Genomic DNA, 17919 nt, shown 5'->3' with positions numbered 1-17919 from the left:
CCATTAAGAAAGTGCGTGAAACACCTCTTAGTGGCAAAATTTAGTCATATGTTATCTAGATAGATGTGCAAACGTGCTAGCTTCATGTGGTATGACCCATGTAAAGATATCGTGATTAGATTACCACCAATGATTGATTATTTGTGGTTTTTCTTTCTTTTCTCTCTCCTGACAACTAAAATACACAATTGTTTTCTGTTTGCTTGGATTTGACAATTATATTTGGTGTTAGACCCAGGCACAGGTGATCAAGGAGTAAGGTTTCAACATGTCTGCTAGAACCAAAAACGGGTCTATCTACCAACATTTCCAAACCTAGGTACGACTATGCTAAGGTTGCCAAACCCAGACGCAGGTCTAGCATGGCTCCAAACCTATGGCTCTTGGCTCTAGCATGACCATCATATGTTTTTTTCCCTCTCTTCCAACAACTAAAATGCATAGTTATCTAATATTTGTTTGTTGTTTGCTTGGGTATAGTAAGAGTTGGAGACCCAAGCACCTTGGTCTGACAAACACATCAAACTTAAAGTTCTTAGGTGTGGCAACAATATTTGGCCTAAGAACCTTGAACTTGGCAACCTTATTTGGTTGTCAAAACCAAATACAGGTCTAGCATGATTATCATGACTCACAAGATTCAAGACTCGTGAATTTAGTATAATTGTCAGATCTAAATTATTTGGATTAGTATAATCATTAGATCCAATTTGTTCGAGTTTAATGTAATCGTTAAACTTAGGAGGTTTAAAATATTTTTAATATTTTTAGATTACAATTTAATCCTCTTTGTCATTATTTTTTTAGTTATACACTACATATGGTTAAAATAGATAAGGAATTTACTATTTTACCATTGTTCACGTAAACTCATGTTATTCATCCCAAGTATCAAAAGTCCCTGAGTTTTTTTTGTTGTTTATACTTTTATTATTATACTTTATTTCTTTCTTTCTTTTTATCCTAGCAAGTTATATTGATTCGGTTTTATTTATTCATTACATCAGAGATTACTATTAATAAACACAACTATAGGATTCAATTTAAAAAAACTGAATGAAAAAAAAAACTTAACTGAAAAAAGGGTTGTTTTTATTATTATTAATATTATTATTGTTGTTGAAGAGGAGTGTCTTTCTACTCTTTGTCCCTTGCTCCTTTAAAAGTCTATGTTTCTTCTTTCTTGCATCCGATTCCCTATGAAGAAGAGAGAACCGTTGGGAAGAGAACTTTGAATTAATCATATATCAGCTACAAAATCAAAAATCAATCTTGTTATTAATAGATTCATCTTTATAATTGGCAACGTTTGGTTACTATCTAAAAAAACCGAAGACAGTAAAGACAGAAAGTACATGTCCCTCTATACTTTTTTTTTCTTTAAATCATAAATTTAATTTAAAATTATTTCAAAGATGTATTTAGTTTATATTTTTGTTTTTGTCTCTTCAATTAAATATGTTTTTATCCTTTCTGTATTTATTTTTTTGTCATAGAACACTAACTAAATACAACTCAATTATACTTGAAAAAAATAAATCGAAGTATAAAATTTTAATTTGATGTCGAGTTTTTAGAAAGGGTTATCAAGGCTCTAAAATGTAGAAACTGACGAAAGGTTGAAGAAGATACCATTGGATGACACGTGTTCTAAATGGCGAGTCCATTCCTGCCCAGCACGTGTAGGCTATTTCAAGCGGAGGCTTAGTTCAAAGCCTTCGCTCTGTTTTTTTTTTTTTATTTACTGATGCATTTTTATTTTTTCGTCTATTATGTATTTTTCAATATTTTATTCTAAGAAATGGTTTTTTTTTTTTAATGTGTGTTGTTGTTCTTCGAAACTTCCTTTGTCATTCCATCAAATAAATACTGAAGGAAATTAGTAGCGACAGTAAATTATAATTTATTATATAATGTCTAGTTTATATCGATAAATAAATGCATTAAACAAAATAAGTTATTATTTTAATTATGTTTTGTCCATCATTAAATAAACAGAATGAAAAGTTAATGTTTTGTATTATCAAATACAATTCTATCTTCATTTTATTCATACTCATTGACATGTTTCCTTACTATTCATATCATTTTTTTATCCCTAAAATTTTTATTTTTTGTGCTTTAATCATTATTTTTTTTAAATTTTTTCATCCTTACAAGTTATATTGTTTTGATTTTATAACATTCAGTTAAAAAAATAATTGAAAGAATAAGAATTGAGATTAACAGTAAAAAAGAAGAAGGTTTTTTTTCTCTTTTTTTAACAATTCAAGAGGCGCTTTTTTCTACACTTGGTTCCTGTTTTTTCTTTTAATTTTATATTTCATTCATAAATTTTTTTTTCTTTATATATATATATATTTCAATCTCTAACAGATATGAGAGAAGACAGAAAGCTTCCATAAAAACAAAAAAAGAGATAGAAAACATTTAATGGATCATATTTTGGTAAAAAAAAAAAATTAGGGCAAACAAGTTTTTTTTTAATGCAAAGAGTTAAATAAAGATTGTTTGGATCTTTAATCATTTAAATATGTTTTTTTAAAGGAAAAAAAAGTTGAAAATTGGGTTTTGAAATGTTGAAAAACTCAAACTTAAATTTTCAATTATTAAAGGTGATCAGGGATGATCATTTTCTATTTACTTTGATTTTTTATTAAGAAAAATAATTAAATTGAATTTAAAATCAATTCAAATCAATTGATTGGTTTTTTATTAAGAAAAATAATTAAATTAAATTTTAAAAAATTTAAAATCAATTCAAATCAATTGATTTCGGTTCGGTTTTTAGGATGAAAACCTGTTAAAACCGGTTTTGCTTTGTTTTTTTAGTTTGGTTTGGTTTCTTTTGATTTGGTGTAGTTTTTTTCCTATTTTGTTCAATTTAAATTCGGTTTGGTTTAATTTTTTTGGTTTCAAGTTTAAAAAACCGAAACCGAACCGAACTGGTCAGTTTTTTCAAAATTTTAATCTATTTAATCTTTTTTATAGTTTAATTTTTCAGTTATTTTTTCTATTTTCTTAGTTTAATTGATTTTTTAGTTTTTTTTATTATTACTTAAAAATATCCCTAAAGGTGACTGATATTTGTTATACAATGATATCATGCTTTTCAAATGAGATTAGATGTTTTTAATGATAATATTATTAATTACTTTCTAGATAATTATACATGAATTTAATATTATTTTTTTCTCACATTTCTCATAAATATTCAATGAGTATAACATCTTGTTTTTTTGAAGTTTTTGTACAATTTTTCTCAAATTAATCATTCTTTTATTTTTTTATAAGCCATATTTTTTTTATCTTTTAGTGAAACTTGCTTTTAAAATCATAAAAAGCTTTTATTAAAAATGTCATGCTATGAATAAAAAAATTATTTTTCTATATTAAAAAATACATAAACAAACAGCACAGCTCTACCTAGACAGATTCATGTATCAAGTTTTTTCCCCCAATAAAAGTTTTTAAAATTAGATAAATACTATTCTCGGAACGGAGCGCTCGGCGGCAATTAAACTTGTTTAATTGTGACACTAAATCTAATTAGCAAATATTATAAAAATATTTTGTTTCGATAATACAAGAAACAAAAACATAACTTTTATTACGGGAAGCAAAACCGGGTGACGAACCATAACATCAATGAGAGCAGAAAACCACAGGTAGCCGTCAAAGCAGATTAGAACCATTAAGTTCCCCTCCCTTGCAGAAGAGAACATAGCAACAACATTGATAGATAAAAATTTCGGCAGCAATAACTCAAAAATTTCAATAGCAGCAGCTCAGAGCACTTGTGATGATGAAAAACACAGGAAACAGCAGTAATTGCAGCCCACAATCACATCACAGCCCCATGAGACGATCAGACGGCCTCCAATTGCAGAAAACATGGTTGAAGCATCATAGCAGCAGCCTGCGAAGCTGGCTATAGCTACAACTTTATGAATGATCCGACCTTCAAAAAAAATATTCGGAGTCATCACTTGCACCACCGTCCCTTGGCATTATTGACTTCTTGTTTTATCTCTCCACCACCAATGGACTATTCCTTCAAGCCATACTGTCGTCTATGAAATCTTCTGACGGTCACTACAATCAATACAATAGCAAAGTCAAACCCAAGTTAATTATTCATAAAGAGAAAACCATGGCTGATAGAAAGGAATATTTCACTGCATTTTTCATGGGTGATTCAGCTCGAAGGTTGTTTGCTCTTGAGCCCTTTAAGAGACGCTATCTTTTCTTACAAATTATAATAAATCAAAATAAAAGTTGCAATAACTGAATTTCCACTGGGCATAACAATCACGAAAAGAAGAAAAATGAAACCAAATGTTAACTGGAGTAATCGCATGAGGTATTTTTTCTTATACTATATATTTTGTTTTTTCAGATTTAGCATAAAGAACGTATCGGTGAAAGGCACTTGTAGAGATGCATAGCATGAGAGCAAATGGGGTCCTATAAGTTGAAACATATTTAATTTCTAAAAGCAAGTTGTTGTGAATAGAACACACCTGACGAGAAATACAGAAGGAACACCATTTCTTGTTATATACAAGATCACACTCGATTTCTTTCATGTCCTTCACCTTTTGCTTCCACATACAACTACTGACACACTAAACAATTATAATTTTTGTTAAGGAAAATGAATGAAATGTAGAAGTACAGCAATAACAACTTGAGCATACCAGAATCAGGTCGAAACTGTCATCAGGCTATATGTCTCAGCATCTGGCGTAGCACCCCCTAAAATATCCTTCTCAAGAGATTTGGATTGTTGGCTTTCACATAAGCCTCTATTTAGATATTCAATACAAAAGCATCCCTTGTGTACTTTGTTTTTGTGAGTTCTTCAAACACCTCAGCATTAACTACTTCACCCTTTTCTGCAAAAAATTCAATTATTAAAAGAGTAGTCTCCAACCACCGGGTTGAATTCTTTACCCTATTGCTTGTTGTCGATTCTTTTCAAACTTGAGCAAATCAAAATCAGGGTCGAAACTGCTCAGCAAGTTTGATCAGGCTATATGTCTCAGCATCTGGCCTAGCACCCCCTAAAATCATCCTTCTCAAGAGATTTGGACTGTAAATCTTGGCTTTCACGTAAGCCTTTATTAAAATATTGAATACAAATGTATGCCTTACATACTTTGTTTTAGCAAGTTCTTCAAACAACTTCTCAACGTTCACTACATCACCCTTTTCAGCAAAAAGTTCAATTATTGATAGAGTAGTCTCCAACCATGGGGTTGAATTCTTTACCCTATTGCTTGTTGTCAAGTCTTTCCCCATTTCTAGAGTCTTTAAGGCTTCCTCCACCAAGTTAGCCTTTAAACAACCCAATGCAAGATGTCGAAAAGTTATGGAATTTGCTTTGCACCCATTGATCTCCATTTCCCTAAAATTCCCAGTTGCTTTCTTAATAAGCCCATGTTTACAATACACGGATAACATGGAATTGAACTGCTCAGTTGATCTCAACCCATGTATTGACTTCATCTCTAACCAAAGCTCTTCAGCTCGGCTAAGCTGTCCAATTTTACCATATGCTTCAATTGCAAGCATGTAACTTTTAGACCTAACATGAGGCAGTTCTTGTACAATGCCCCAAGTTCTTTCTAGTTCCTTCTCCTTTCCTAAATGTCCGTACAATATGATCAAAACATCAAGTGTTGACCAGTTGTCTCCGCTACATGACTTCTCCACAGCTTCAACATATGCTTCAGCTACAGTATACAACCTTGCCACTGCATGCGCGGTAGCTAATATGCAGAAAGATACTTCATTCGGCTCAACTTTAAATCTCTTCATATCATTATATACCTTCACTAACCCATCAATATTATGTTCATTTGCTTCAATCTTCATCAGGATATTATATGTTGAAACATGGGGAACCACCTTATCAGCCCTCATTTGAGCAAGGATTTTCGGGATCATTTTCCTACTGCCAGGTGAGGAATGGAGGATTATAAGGCGGTTGAAAATCAAATATGAAATGGGATGACCTTGTTCCCTCATTTTCTTCATGTAATCAAGTGAAAGCCTAATGACACCTTTTTCCAAGCATGAAATTACAAGATTGTTATACAGCAACTCATTCTGAAACTCAGACGGGACACGCAAGAAGAGCTTTTCGCCATGTGATATCCCATGATGTTTGGTTGTGAATTCCAACAAATAAGAGTAGTCGAGTTCCTTGAGCTTGTAGGGCCTCTCCCTTACTACCCATTCCATCACCTGATAAAATGTTGTGGTGTAGCTCGTTAAAGCATTTAGACAAGAACTAACATTGCTATTTAAGTTATGTTCTCAAAGAACTATAAAGACAACACTAATAAACACACCTCAAGTGCGCGTTTGTTTAATCTGAGCTTCCTTAAGCGATTAATGGTGTGAAAAACATCACCTCGATGAATGGGAAAACCCTCGCCCATCCAGCTTTGAAAGGCATATCCAACTGATTCTCCTTTCGGAAGTTTCTCAATTCTCAAAGATAAGCACTTTGGTCCTTCTGGGTCTAAGCTTTTCTTGGGAAATTTATCACTTGTGTGGGTATTTAGAAAGTTGAAGCAAGTATAAGGTGTTTGATAGACAGATAAAGAGGGGATAAAAAGTGTTTGATTAATTGTTTGTGAGAACCTGCGATGCCTCAAAAAAGCTAGCGCCTGCATGCTTTTCTGTATTTCAGGACAAGTGGACTAGAAGAAGAGTACAAAGGTTTTGCCTTTTCTCCAATTGGATACTAGTGCCTGAAAAGGTTAACAGGTGCAGTGTAAAAGTAAAACCAAAAGTCAGCCAGCATCAAAATTTTGACGAGGATATATCCTACTTGAAAGTGGAAGCAGCTAATATAAAATCTTCTTACCAGATAACGCTAAGTGATTCCCTCTAATGCAGACCATAAAACTCAACTCAGTTACCATTGACTCCATAACAGCTGCTGCAACAAATGGTAGGGAACATAAATAACTGAAGCATTAACCTTTGTTCCAGTTGTTGTTTGTTCAACATACTTGAAACAGGAATTGCAAAGTTTTCTGCTTGACCTTGACCCTTCTGTGGTGTTATGCGATCAACCTACTTCAATGAAACAGTAACTGGAAAATTGGTAAGATCTCTATTTAGGTAACAAGTTCTTTACAAAATTGACACGCATAAGTTTCTCATTTGTGTTTAGTTCTGTTTGTGCACCAGCTCACCGACAGCTAAAATTGAAACAGATACATACAAACGATGATTCTATATCAATATGTTACATATTTCTAACAAGCCATAATCAATCCTGGACGTTCACTCCTATCATATTAAATCTCTCACTTGTACCTAAATCCCTAAAGGATCCTTCGTCATTCAAAGCTGTTAAACTTAACACAGAAAATTCCATGATGACTAAAAGAAGCCCTTGCTGGGTGGCAACCCCAATAAATAATCTCTCCTTTGTAAAAGCACCGCATGAGCTCATTTCCACCACCCAGTTGGAGCCCGAATTCACATTTCCCAGAATCCCACCAAATCAGTTAAGATTAGTCACAATGCACAAAATAAAAGCAAGCGCGCAACACTGAGGGAAACAAGCTGCTTTCGCTTCTTATGAATAATGAGATTACAGAAGCAAGGAATCCCAATAGGATCATTATTAAAAAATAAATTCCAATAACAAATACATAATTTGCACTACATTTTTTGACTGCTAGAAAAACATCAAACATCTTATGTGCATAGACGCAAAACACACACAAAGCAATCGAAACGGTAATCCATGCATCCAATGGCTGATTATTAATAAGAGCAAACACTAAAAAGGGAAAAGAGCAAACCCTAAAAAGGGAAAAGAGAAAACGACAGAAATTAAAAGGATATCCAAGAACAAAGATAAATGGACAGAAAAGGAAAGAAATTGTTAGGAAAGCTGTTAGTTGAGGAGATAAGAGCGAACCTAAAATTTCGCCATTGGATTTCTATTCGAATTGTAATAAAGATGATGGGCTTCCAATTCCATGGCTTTTGTGTTGCTGGTGGTATAGTGCTTGTGCTACTGCTGGAAATGCAGCGAAGAAGGCGGAAAGTGCAAACGGGTTTTCAGGGGAGGAGGAGGAGCTTATTTAAATTTAAGGCTAGTTTAATTTTCGTAAAAATCTGATTTAATTAAAAAAATTAAATGATGTCGTTTTATGTTTATGTTTTTAAAATTTTTTAAAATCATATTATTTTTATATTGATTTTGATAAACTATTACCCTATATATTATTCATGAATTAAATCTTGAGTTAAGTTATGGGTGTAATTATAGGGTTGATTGGATTAACCTTCGACCCAACTAAAGTTTTATAAAACCCATAATATAGAACTGAGTTGATCTATCTTATTAAACAGGGTTTAATAATATTATTTTTACCTACAAAGTTTAGATGGCTTATCAACCGAGTTTTTTTTAATTAGAATGATATTTCAAAAATTATTTAATTGTATCAATATTTTTTAACCAAGGTTAAAAAAATTTATGGTTATGTTCTCAATTTTTTGCCATAATTATATTAAAATTAATATATATCTTAAAAAAATTGTATATGAATATCCAATGAGATTAAAATATTTTTTATTCTTAATTTTTATGTTTTTAAAATTAATTATTTTTGTATTTTTTAATAGTAGCTATAAAAAATGAGATATTTTTTTCTTAGCTTAAAACTATCTTACCAATTATGATATATGAAAAACTGTAATTGATAAAAAAAAAACTATTTTTTTTGTCAAAACCCAAAAAAAAAAAATTAATTAATGAAAGGAGTGTTTTGGCTAAAGAAATATATTTTAATCATATATAATCATTGTAAAAAAATATTATTAATGAAAAAAGTCATGCTTTTGTTAAAAAAAGTAAGAAAATGAATTTTTTATTTAAAAAAAATGCTTTTTTCAATCTCCTTGCCCATGTTAATAGATTGGAAACTCCATAATAAAAAAAATTTAAAGTTCATTTTCTATCAAATCATAGGTTAAATGATGAAATTATATTAACAAAACATACAAAAATTATGATAAAAAAATAAGAGAGAACATTGAAATAAAAAATTAATTAGAGGGCATTAAAAAAATTTAAATTGGAGGGTTAATTTAAACACACATATGTTTTAACCAAAGAAATAAATCAAAAGAATGAGGGCTAAATTAAAAAAATTAAAACAACATAAACCTTGATTAAATGATAAAAATAAAAATCAACAAAACTTTAACAAAACAAAAGCAAGGGAAAAAATAAAAAATTAAAAGAATAAAAATTGAATTGAAAAAATTATATATGACAAATTGTCATTCAAGGATTAAATTGATAACATTTAACACTTTTATAACAGTACCGAGGATGAAAATAAATAATAAAAAATATAAGGATTGAAATTGATAAATATAAAGAAAAGATAAAAATAAATAAATTGGAGGGTTAATTTAAAAACAAATAAAATTTAACAAAAATAAAAATAAATCAAAAGAATGATGGCTAAATTAAAAATAATAAAGGGATATAAAATTTGATTAAATAATAAAATTAGAAATCAATAAAGCTTTAGCAAAAGAGCCAAGAAAAAAAATGACAAAGTAAAACAATAAAAACTAAATTGAAAAAATAAATTCTGACAAATTATAATTTAAGAACTAAACAAATATACTTAAAAACTTTTATAATAGTACTAGGATGAAAATAACACAATAAAAAAAATATAAGGACTGAAATTGACAAATCTAAGGAAAAAAGAACAAAAATACACTTTCTCTAGAAAAAAAAAATATCACCGATAACGAATTTCTCATCATCCCCCGTCATGAATGGTACAATGACGAATTCAAAAACACAATGAAAAAGATAGGTTTAGCTATCGAAAAGCATCATACGCCACTTGAACATCACAAACGACGCTCACTTGTCAGTATGTGAGCGTCATGCACCAACAATTTTTTTAAATAAAAAATAATTTTTCAACATAAAGATACCAAAATACTTTTAAGAGATTAGAAATCACACACACAAAAAAAAAATACTGAAAGTACACAAATGCCCCTAAACACATATCTTGGTTTTTATCTACAAAGATACCAAAATACTTTTATGAGATTAGGAATCACAAAAAAAAAAAAAACTACTGAAAGTACACAAATACCCCTAAACACATATCTTGGTTTTTATCTTTTCTAAAGGTCTACTGGTATTTATATTGCATTCTAAAATATATATAAAAAAAACTCTTGATAAAAAACTTTAATTTTTTTGATGATATAAAATATTTTAAATATTTCAAAGCCTTGCAAAAAACTAAATAACTCTTGGTTAATGGTTCAACAAATTGTAAATTCTAGAGGTAAAATTGTATTTTTACTATACAAAAAAGAATAGAAAAATATTAACATACCCCTAAACAATTTCTTAACAACTAATGTATGGTTGAAAAATACTAAATTATTTTCAAGACCAAGACACTTTCTTTTTTCAGCATAGGTGTAAAATGATAATTTTATTATAGCAATTTAAATTAAATTGCAACAATTGAAAAATTGAAAAATCCACACGCTATATATTTTTTTTAAAAATATCTTGATCAATTTAAGAACAAGTAATAAGAAAAGCATGTTTTCAAGGAAAGAGAAGACTCCTAATCAAGCAAGCTATGTTACGTCATATGAGCTCGGAAAACCACCGATACGAAGGCGAATGGGGAGAGAGTGGCTAAGGTCTTGGATGTGTGATGAAAGTTTTTCTGCTTAAGGGAGGAGAGAATTATTGTATATAATCATGATTACTATCCAGGATAGTCAAATGCTAGAAATTGCTTCCTTAATTGTAGATTGTTACGTATTGGGATTAGAAAAGACAAAATCAACAGTGTAAAAGCAAACGAAAAGTCTATGAAATGAATCAAAAGGGTAGAAATAAGTCAACAAACATAAAAGCAGAATCAAGCTTCCAATTAAAGATACATAATTCCATGGAAAGGATCCAACATAGCAGCAGGAAACACAAGACACTTACAGATTACTAGCCATCAAATGAAATCCTGTAGAAAGGATTTGAGGAGGCCATGGCTAGCAAACTGTACTTTAATTTACAGCAAATACTATATTAGACCAACATGGAGTGACCAGACTTCTTTTTTTATTTATTATAGTTCCATAAAACTGCTTGGTTGGAGCCATGCGGCGACGTGTTCTCATTTGCAGGAGCATGGATCACAGGTGCAGCTTGATCCACATTTGCAGCCATTCTCAGCACCAAAGTTCATCTCAGAGCTCTCGTAGAACCTGCAGCAGCAGCAGCTAGTAATTAGTCCTTAATCTCCTGCAAGTTCTATGACTATATAGTTCATCTGCAGTACTGTGACTGAATGACACGTACATCCTAACTGGGGCAACACCAGCAATGATTGTCTGACTTGTGGTGGTCTCGGAGAAACTCAAGTCTGGGTACATGCCGCATCTGCAATGGGCATGCAGAGGAAGATGTTACAAAAACAGAAAAGCTGAGTGTCAGATTCATCTGAAATCTTATCAGCACTACAAAGAAGTAATTAATGAAAGAAAATAATAGCAAATTGATTTTTTCGAAGAAAGAAAGAATCACCCATTGCAGCCACTGCCGCACTTGCAGCCAGAGCCGCAGCCACAGTTTCCTCCACAGCAAGACATTTTCTGTTGGAAAAGAAAGAGTGTGATGAAAATTTCTTTACTTGGAAGAATTCACTCAAGCTAAGTCCTCAGGATGATTTATCAGGTTTTGCCCTTAGCTGCTATTTATAGTGTAGTTCAGGCAAAAAGGAGGTTAATATCCACCATACACGTGGTTATATCTTAGGCTAATAGCGTCTGGTGCTTGCCATCGAATTATAAAGCAATTTTCACATTAACTTCCCGTCATCAAAATTACAAATCTCCTATAATTGGCTTGAAGAAGTAGAGCCTGTGATAATTGATATCTCTGAACAATTAAATATGTAATTATCATAATTAAATAATGATATGACTTAAATAAATTATTTTAATAATTGGCTTGAAGAAGTAGAGCCTGTGATAATTAAATAATGATATGACTTAAATAAATTATCTAAACTAACTGAAATATTTATGGAACAATAAAATAAATTTAGATCTAAAAAAATTAGTTGTGCCTAATGAGAATAATTTTTTTATCTAACTATTAAATTGAACTAAAATTTTTACAATAGTTTTCAAAAGATTATTTTATGTGTTTTGCTTGTGTTTTTTGTTTTTAATTATCAGGTACGAACTATGAAAATACTGGTTAAAATGGTGTGTTATTTTTCCTTGACTTCATCTAGCTAAATTATAAAATATAAAGCTTTTAATTCTAATATAATAGTGTGTTACTCATGATGCTAAATAAATATACGTAATTCTCATTATTCTCATAGAAAAATATCATCGAAGATGCTATCCAAATAATAATAATAAAAAAAGAAGAAGGAGGAGGAATTGCATACTTGTATTATCAGTCTAATTAATTTTTTATTAATATAAGTATTTAGATTATCTTACATGTATATTAATTAATTTTATAAATTTTAAAATTAATAATTATATAAAATTTTAATAATCCTAAAATTTATAAAATATCATTAAACTAATTATTGATGAGTCATAAGTGGACTCACAATATTTCTTCTAAAAAATATTTACATTCACTCGGTTTTATAATTAAGGATCAATTACAATTTAGGGTTGTTGAGTTGCAAAATTCAGTTAATTAAATGCCTTAAGATATAGAGACATGCTTTTAAAATCAATGAAATTATTATTTTTCTCAAAACATTTTATAAATAATTTTTGTTACATATAAAACATTTTTCCTTAACATATTCTATATAGAAAGAAGGTTTTGCAACATTTAATAAACAATAACTTAAAAGTATGATAGTAGTAGAATGATGATAATGTATTGTTGTGGTGTTTTTATTAGTAATGGTGAAGATAGAGATGACAGTGTTGGAGTGGACGGAGATGATTCTGGAGATGGTGGCGACGGTAATTACAAAGCTGCTGGGTGGTGGGGCTATAGTGAAAATGGTGCCCGTAACTGTAAGCTTTGTGTCAGTAATGGTAGATATGGTGACCATCAGTGGTGGGTCAAGCCTAGCGTGGACAAACACTTCTCCTCCAGGGGCAGGTTAGAAGAGTGTCCCCATGCTATTCTAAAAATGTGTTTAAAATAATTATTTGGTTAAAATCAATATTACATGAATCTTGTTATGCAAAACAAATAAAAAATATATTATTTTAATTTTTATAAAATCAAAATTTAAAATAAATTATATACAAAATTCAAAGTAAAAAAATACATATTATTTGATTAACCGAACAGTCTACTTATCTTTAAATAAAAAGACAATATTAAAAGATATATATGTATAATAAATATATATAGAAAAAAAAAAGGAGAACTCCAATAAGAAAAAGTCGAACCCACAATGAGTGAGGGGTCTAATCAAGGCGAGAGGACCGCTCGGTGGTAGATAATTTTTGGCTCTCTTTTTCTGCTCTCCGAGGCAAAAATCAAGTGATGGAGATTTATTAAAAAAAGAGCAATCAAAGGAGATATTCTCAAGGCAAAAATCAAGTGATAGAGATTTATTAAAAAAAAAAGAGCAATCAAAGGAGATATTCTGTTCATCCACTATGGTAATATCGAACCTTGGTGGGTCCAGATGAAATGGATTCGATCCTTTATCGTAATCAAATTACTGAAATTAATCAATTAGTCACCAAATCATCGAAGGCCTTCAGGAAAGTAAACGGGGAGAGGCAGGAAAGCATGATGATGATGTAGAGATAGGGTGAAGATAATATTTCAAAATATAAATATGGTAGTAATTATTTTTTAAAATGTATTTTATTTTAAAATATATTTGAATAATATTTTTATATCTTTTGAAATTATTTTTATTTCAACATATCAAAATAATTTAAAAATACTAAAAAAATTAATTTAATTAATTTTTTGAAATACTTTTTAAAAAATTAAAAACTAACCAGTTCCTATTTAGCATCTTGCAACATTTGACATATTCCCTTTTGATTTAGACATTAGATGTCTAGATCGAATTCATTAAATATTCTTAATCATGCATCGATGATACCATAGCTTTACATATTATTTATTAGTGTCCCTTCATCATATTGGTGAAGCAAAAATTATAATTCGGTCAATGAATGAAGCTCATACAGAGAGGAGCTTCATATATACTTAAAAACCCCAACTTGTTTCTTTCTTGGATTTAACTCTCTTTTCCCAGCGATTAAGACGAGTTGCATGATTGAGTATGATCACCACAAGTACAATAAAGCATGTATTTGTATCTGGTAATATAATAATGATTATTTTTTAAAAAGTTTTATTTTAAATTATATAAAAAAAATATTTTTATCATCGCTACATAAAAATATTAAAAAAATTAATTTTAAAAAATTCAAATATTTTTAAAACATATTTAAAACACCAACATAAAAGTGTTCTAAATTAAATTTGACCGGTGCGGCTGCTGGTGGAGTCCGATGAGAAATATTAGTTCAATTTGGTCCTCGTCTGTTACTTGTGGCGGATCCTCGTCTTCTTTACAGAGGACGTACGTCTAACTCAGCCATGGGTTGGTGGACGGTTATGGAATGAAAGGAACAGAAGGATCGTGGAATTGTGGTTTCAGACAGCTTAGCTACTGTGCTGCGTGGAAGCGGAGAACTTCGTGTCCGAAAATATAAAATCTGCATCTCAGTTGTAATATTAAAATATTCCTGTCGAGAACAAACTAAATAAAAATATAAAATTTAATTATTAAATAATTTAATATTAAAAATTAAAATTAAAAAAATAATTAAAAAACAAAAAAAATATATTTGTCTCAATCCTTATCCTCGTTATTAAAATTATAAATTTGAGATAATCTAATAAATTTTAAATAAATCTAAAATAGATCAAATTCAACCTGCAATAACTTTTAAAATTCTTACATTATGAACTAAAAATAAATTATAAATCTATAAAACAAAGAAGGATGATTTTGTTAAAAGAGTGCATCAAAAAAGGGCTCCATGACAAAAGAAATGATAAAATAAAAAAGGAGACTAAACTTTATATAAAAATATTTTAAAATCAAATGTTAAGACACTAAATTAAAAAAAATTAATTAGAAAAAATAAAAATAAAAATGGAATAAAATAAATAAAATAAAGAATAAATTTGATATAAAAATTAAATAAAATAAAATTTTAAAAAATTAAATTGAAAACAAAATTCAATTAGAAAATCTAAAAAAAATAAAAGGCCTGATTTAGTTTAATATAAAAATTAAATTAAATTAAATATTAAAAATAAAATAAAATAAAATAAATCAATAATATATATATATATATATATATCACTTTAAAAAAAAATCAAATTGGATTTAAAAAAAGTGAAACAGAGTCAAGGATTTGTGGATGCTTTGGGCACTGCGCTTCTCAAGCCATTTGACAGGCACGCGGCGATTTAGATAAGAGAGGCAATGATCTCCATTGCTAGTGTGCAGTGGGGCTTGAGTGCCCTGTGTCCTTCCATAGTGGAGGTTGCTTTTGTCAGCGAATTATTCTCGCGTCAAACTCCAAGTTTTGTCTGCCACTCTTTTCTCTTCTATAAAAGGCCTGATTTGTTTTTCCCTTTTGCATTGTATATTTTTTTTAAAAGCTAGCTTTTGCTTATTTATATATGTTTTCCTGCTGTTTGAGATATTAAAGAGATAAACTTGATTAGGAATAACATAGAGGAAAGAATCCCAGGATGGCGGAGTAGACTAGAGGCCATGTTCACAATACAATATTCCTGATCTGAAATGCGTCCACGTGCTTATGATAGAAGTGGGGCTGAATCATATAGACTAGAGGCAGAGACCAGTGATGAAATCCACTACTGATGATCAATGCCTTTGCATCTGATGATGGCGAAATTGCTTTCGGAGCTTCCGCTATGATCTTGGAATGCAGGACTGTATTACTCGCTCAAGTACTGCGAGCTTCTGGCATGGGACTTCCTCTTGTTCAGATAGGGAGGCTCTCATAGTAAACTGTCTGTTACTAGCGCATCATACCAATGTAACAACAGAAACTCAACAAAAACTGAGATCAGACAGAAACCTGCACACAGACCAAGAAGTGCATTCTGCTGCTTTCTATGTTAAAAGCTATAGACTGAACTTTGCAGGAGCAAACACCATAAGTGAAACTTTCTTCCATGGTAATAAAAATATGGAAAGATATGTGGGTTATCATAGATAAAGTACATGTCATGTAGAAACCTTCCGGGAGGTAATTTTTGAAAATCAGATCTGCATTAGATATGAAGAGAGTGTCGATTAGGCACATAAACTTGACAGGTACTTGATACAATTATAGATCCATGTTTCAATTGATAAACAATCAAAGAGAAGCAAAACTCATTCCAGCAGAACCTTCAATCACCAGCAGTCTATTTCATGAATTGCAATAAAAAAACAGCACTTCTGAAGAAAACCAGGAATTCAGCTGCTACCGGGCTTATGCTGGGCAAGTTTTTCTATAGTAGGCTGTTATAACTTTAGATTCAGTATCTTCATCAAACTTATCAGTAACAGTCAATAATTTCTAAACCCAGTCTCAGCGATTCTCCACTATCCATGAGCATCCTAAGACCAACTTTCAGCTCTGGTACCCCTCTTCCAAGACAGCACAGACTGGATACACAAAACCCTTCCTTTCAATTCTTCATACACGTCGTCAATCTTGATTCAACAAATAGCATTTTAATTTATTTGCAAACAGTTAAAGTAAAACTCTAATGTCATCCCTAACCTTATGAAGTTAATTTATTCACACTAATTGGTGCATTAACATTTTATGTTTTTCCTAACTCCTCATTTTTGGAACAAATATCAAAGTTTAAGATAATTATCCAGTGAAGTGTTGAGCTTGAATATTTGTTGGTCTATAAAATATCAAATTTAATATTTTAAAATTTAGTTAAATTTAAATGAGATGAATCACTAGATTTATAATTAGAAATATTTTATTATAATAAGTTAGAAATATTTTATCATAACAAAGCATAAATATTTGACTAATACATGAATACTTTTCTTTTAACCTTATAAGTTATAAAAGAAATTAATGCAATCTATAATTTTTCTTTACAATATATATATATACACACACACACATCTATTTTTAAGATTTTTTTAAAAAAATTTGTGTTTTCTCTTATTTGATATTAATTTAATTATTGGAGAATTTCAAAACTTTAATAAATGAATTTTTTTGTAGGTGCTAAGTAAAATTCATTAGCCACTTAACCAAGAAAGAATGGGCTAAATCATTAGAAACAAAAAATTAATAATCGTACACCAGGTCACGGCTTAACCTTCAAGCTCATTTGATAAAATCGAACTTCATCACTAATAATCTTCTTATCTCTAACCTAACAACTTCAAAGCTTATTTTTGATCCCCAATTGCATAATTCATTGAATAGGAGATTTTTATTTTCTTCGCTCGGTAATTTTCACTAACTGTTTGTGCTCTACAAGCTATATAGTTCCTAGAACTTTGAAAGCCATATAGACGAATGGAAAAGAATACAATAAAATACAAATGCAAGATAATGCCCTGGTATTTGCTTTGCGAGAGGATGTCAGCGCAGCCTGGAGAATGTGTCCTTCAGTACATAACAGCAGCCAGAGAGGGTGAAAATAACGAAACTAGTATTGTATGAGATCTGAGATATATTTTCTAACATGGATTTATGGAAATAACATACTAATACATTACTAATAATGGATGCCATTTTAAATATCTTGACTTGATATTATTTTTTATGTGAAAATATTAGTGGAAAATCCAAGGG

General features: G+C 30.2%; 2 protein-coding genes across 8 annotated transcripts; both read right to left on the bottom strand.

Annotated features, from left to right (window-relative positions):
* Positions 1-4986: 4986 nt before the first annotated feature.
* Positions 4987-8155, bottom strand: LOC105138344 (Tetratricopeptide repeat (TPR)-like superfamily protein). 7 transcript variants are annotated; one of them, XM_011044397.1, is made up of 4 exons: positions 7952-8155; positions 6881-7112; positions 6360-6764; positions 4987-6252 (listed from the first exon to the last, which is right to left on the bottom strand). In XM_011044397.1, exons 3-4 carry the CDS (start codon positions 6684-6686, stop codon positions 5002-5004), a joined length of 1578 nt encoding a protein of 525 aa, XP_011042699.1. In that variant the 5' UTR covers positions 6687-6764; positions 6881-7112; positions 7952-8155; the 3' UTR covers positions 4987-5001. The 7 variants fall into 7 exon arrangements, with proteins under 7 accessions (XP_011042699.1, XP_011042700.1, XP_011042701.1 ...); XM_011044398.1 differs by having other exon boundaries at positions 6881-7095; XM_011044399.1 differs by having other exon boundaries at positions 6881-7092.
* A 2783-nt stretch (positions 8156-10938) lies between these two features.
* On the bottom strand, positions 10939-11781 carry LOC105138343 (metallothionein-like protein type 2). The gene is made up of 3 exons (XM_011044395.1): positions 11624-11781; positions 11399-11479; positions 10939-11304 (listed from the first exon to the last, which is right to left on the bottom strand). Exons 1-3 carry the CDS (start codon positions 11686-11688, stop codon positions 11214-11216), a joined length of 237 nt encoding a protein of 78 aa, XP_011042697.1. The 5' UTR covers positions 11689-11781; the 3' UTR covers positions 10939-11213.
* Positions 11782-17919: the final 6138 nt, after the last annotated feature.

The sequence above is a fragment of the Populus euphratica genome, unplaced genomic scaffold (genome assembly GCF_000495115.2).
Source record: "Populus euphratica unplaced genomic scaffold, PopEup_1.0 scaffold88.1, whole genome shotgun sequence".
Taxonomy (NCBI): Eukaryota; Viridiplantae; Streptophyta; class Magnoliopsida; order Malpighiales; family Salicaceae; genus Populus; species Populus euphratica.
Note: the sequence above shows the minus strand (reverse complement) of the source record. Positions and strands in the feature narration are given on the sequence as shown.

Bases quoted from the DNA above. Each gene is read 5' to 3' on its own strand.
- LOC105138344 (XM_011044396.1), bottom strand. From the start codon at position 6,686: ATGCAGGCGCTAGCTTTTTTGAGGCATCGCAGGTTCTCACAAACAATT. The intron at 6,253-6,359 runs GTGTGTTTATTA...ACATTTTATCAG, and splicing joins TAAACAAACGCGCACTTGAG to GTGATGGAATGGGTAGTAAG.
- LOC105138343 (XM_011044395.1), bottom strand. From the start codon at position 11,688: ATGTCTTGCTGTGGAGGAAACTGTGGCTGCGGCTCTGGCTGCAAGTGC. The intron at 11,480-11,623 runs GTGATTCTTTCT...TGCCCATTGCAG, and splicing joins TGCGGCAGTGGCTGCAATGG to ATGCGGCATGTACCCAGACT. The intron at 11,305-11,398 runs GTACGTGTCATT...CTGCTGCTGCAG, and splicing joins GGTGTTGCCCCAGTTAGGAT to GTTCTACGAGAGCTCTGAGA.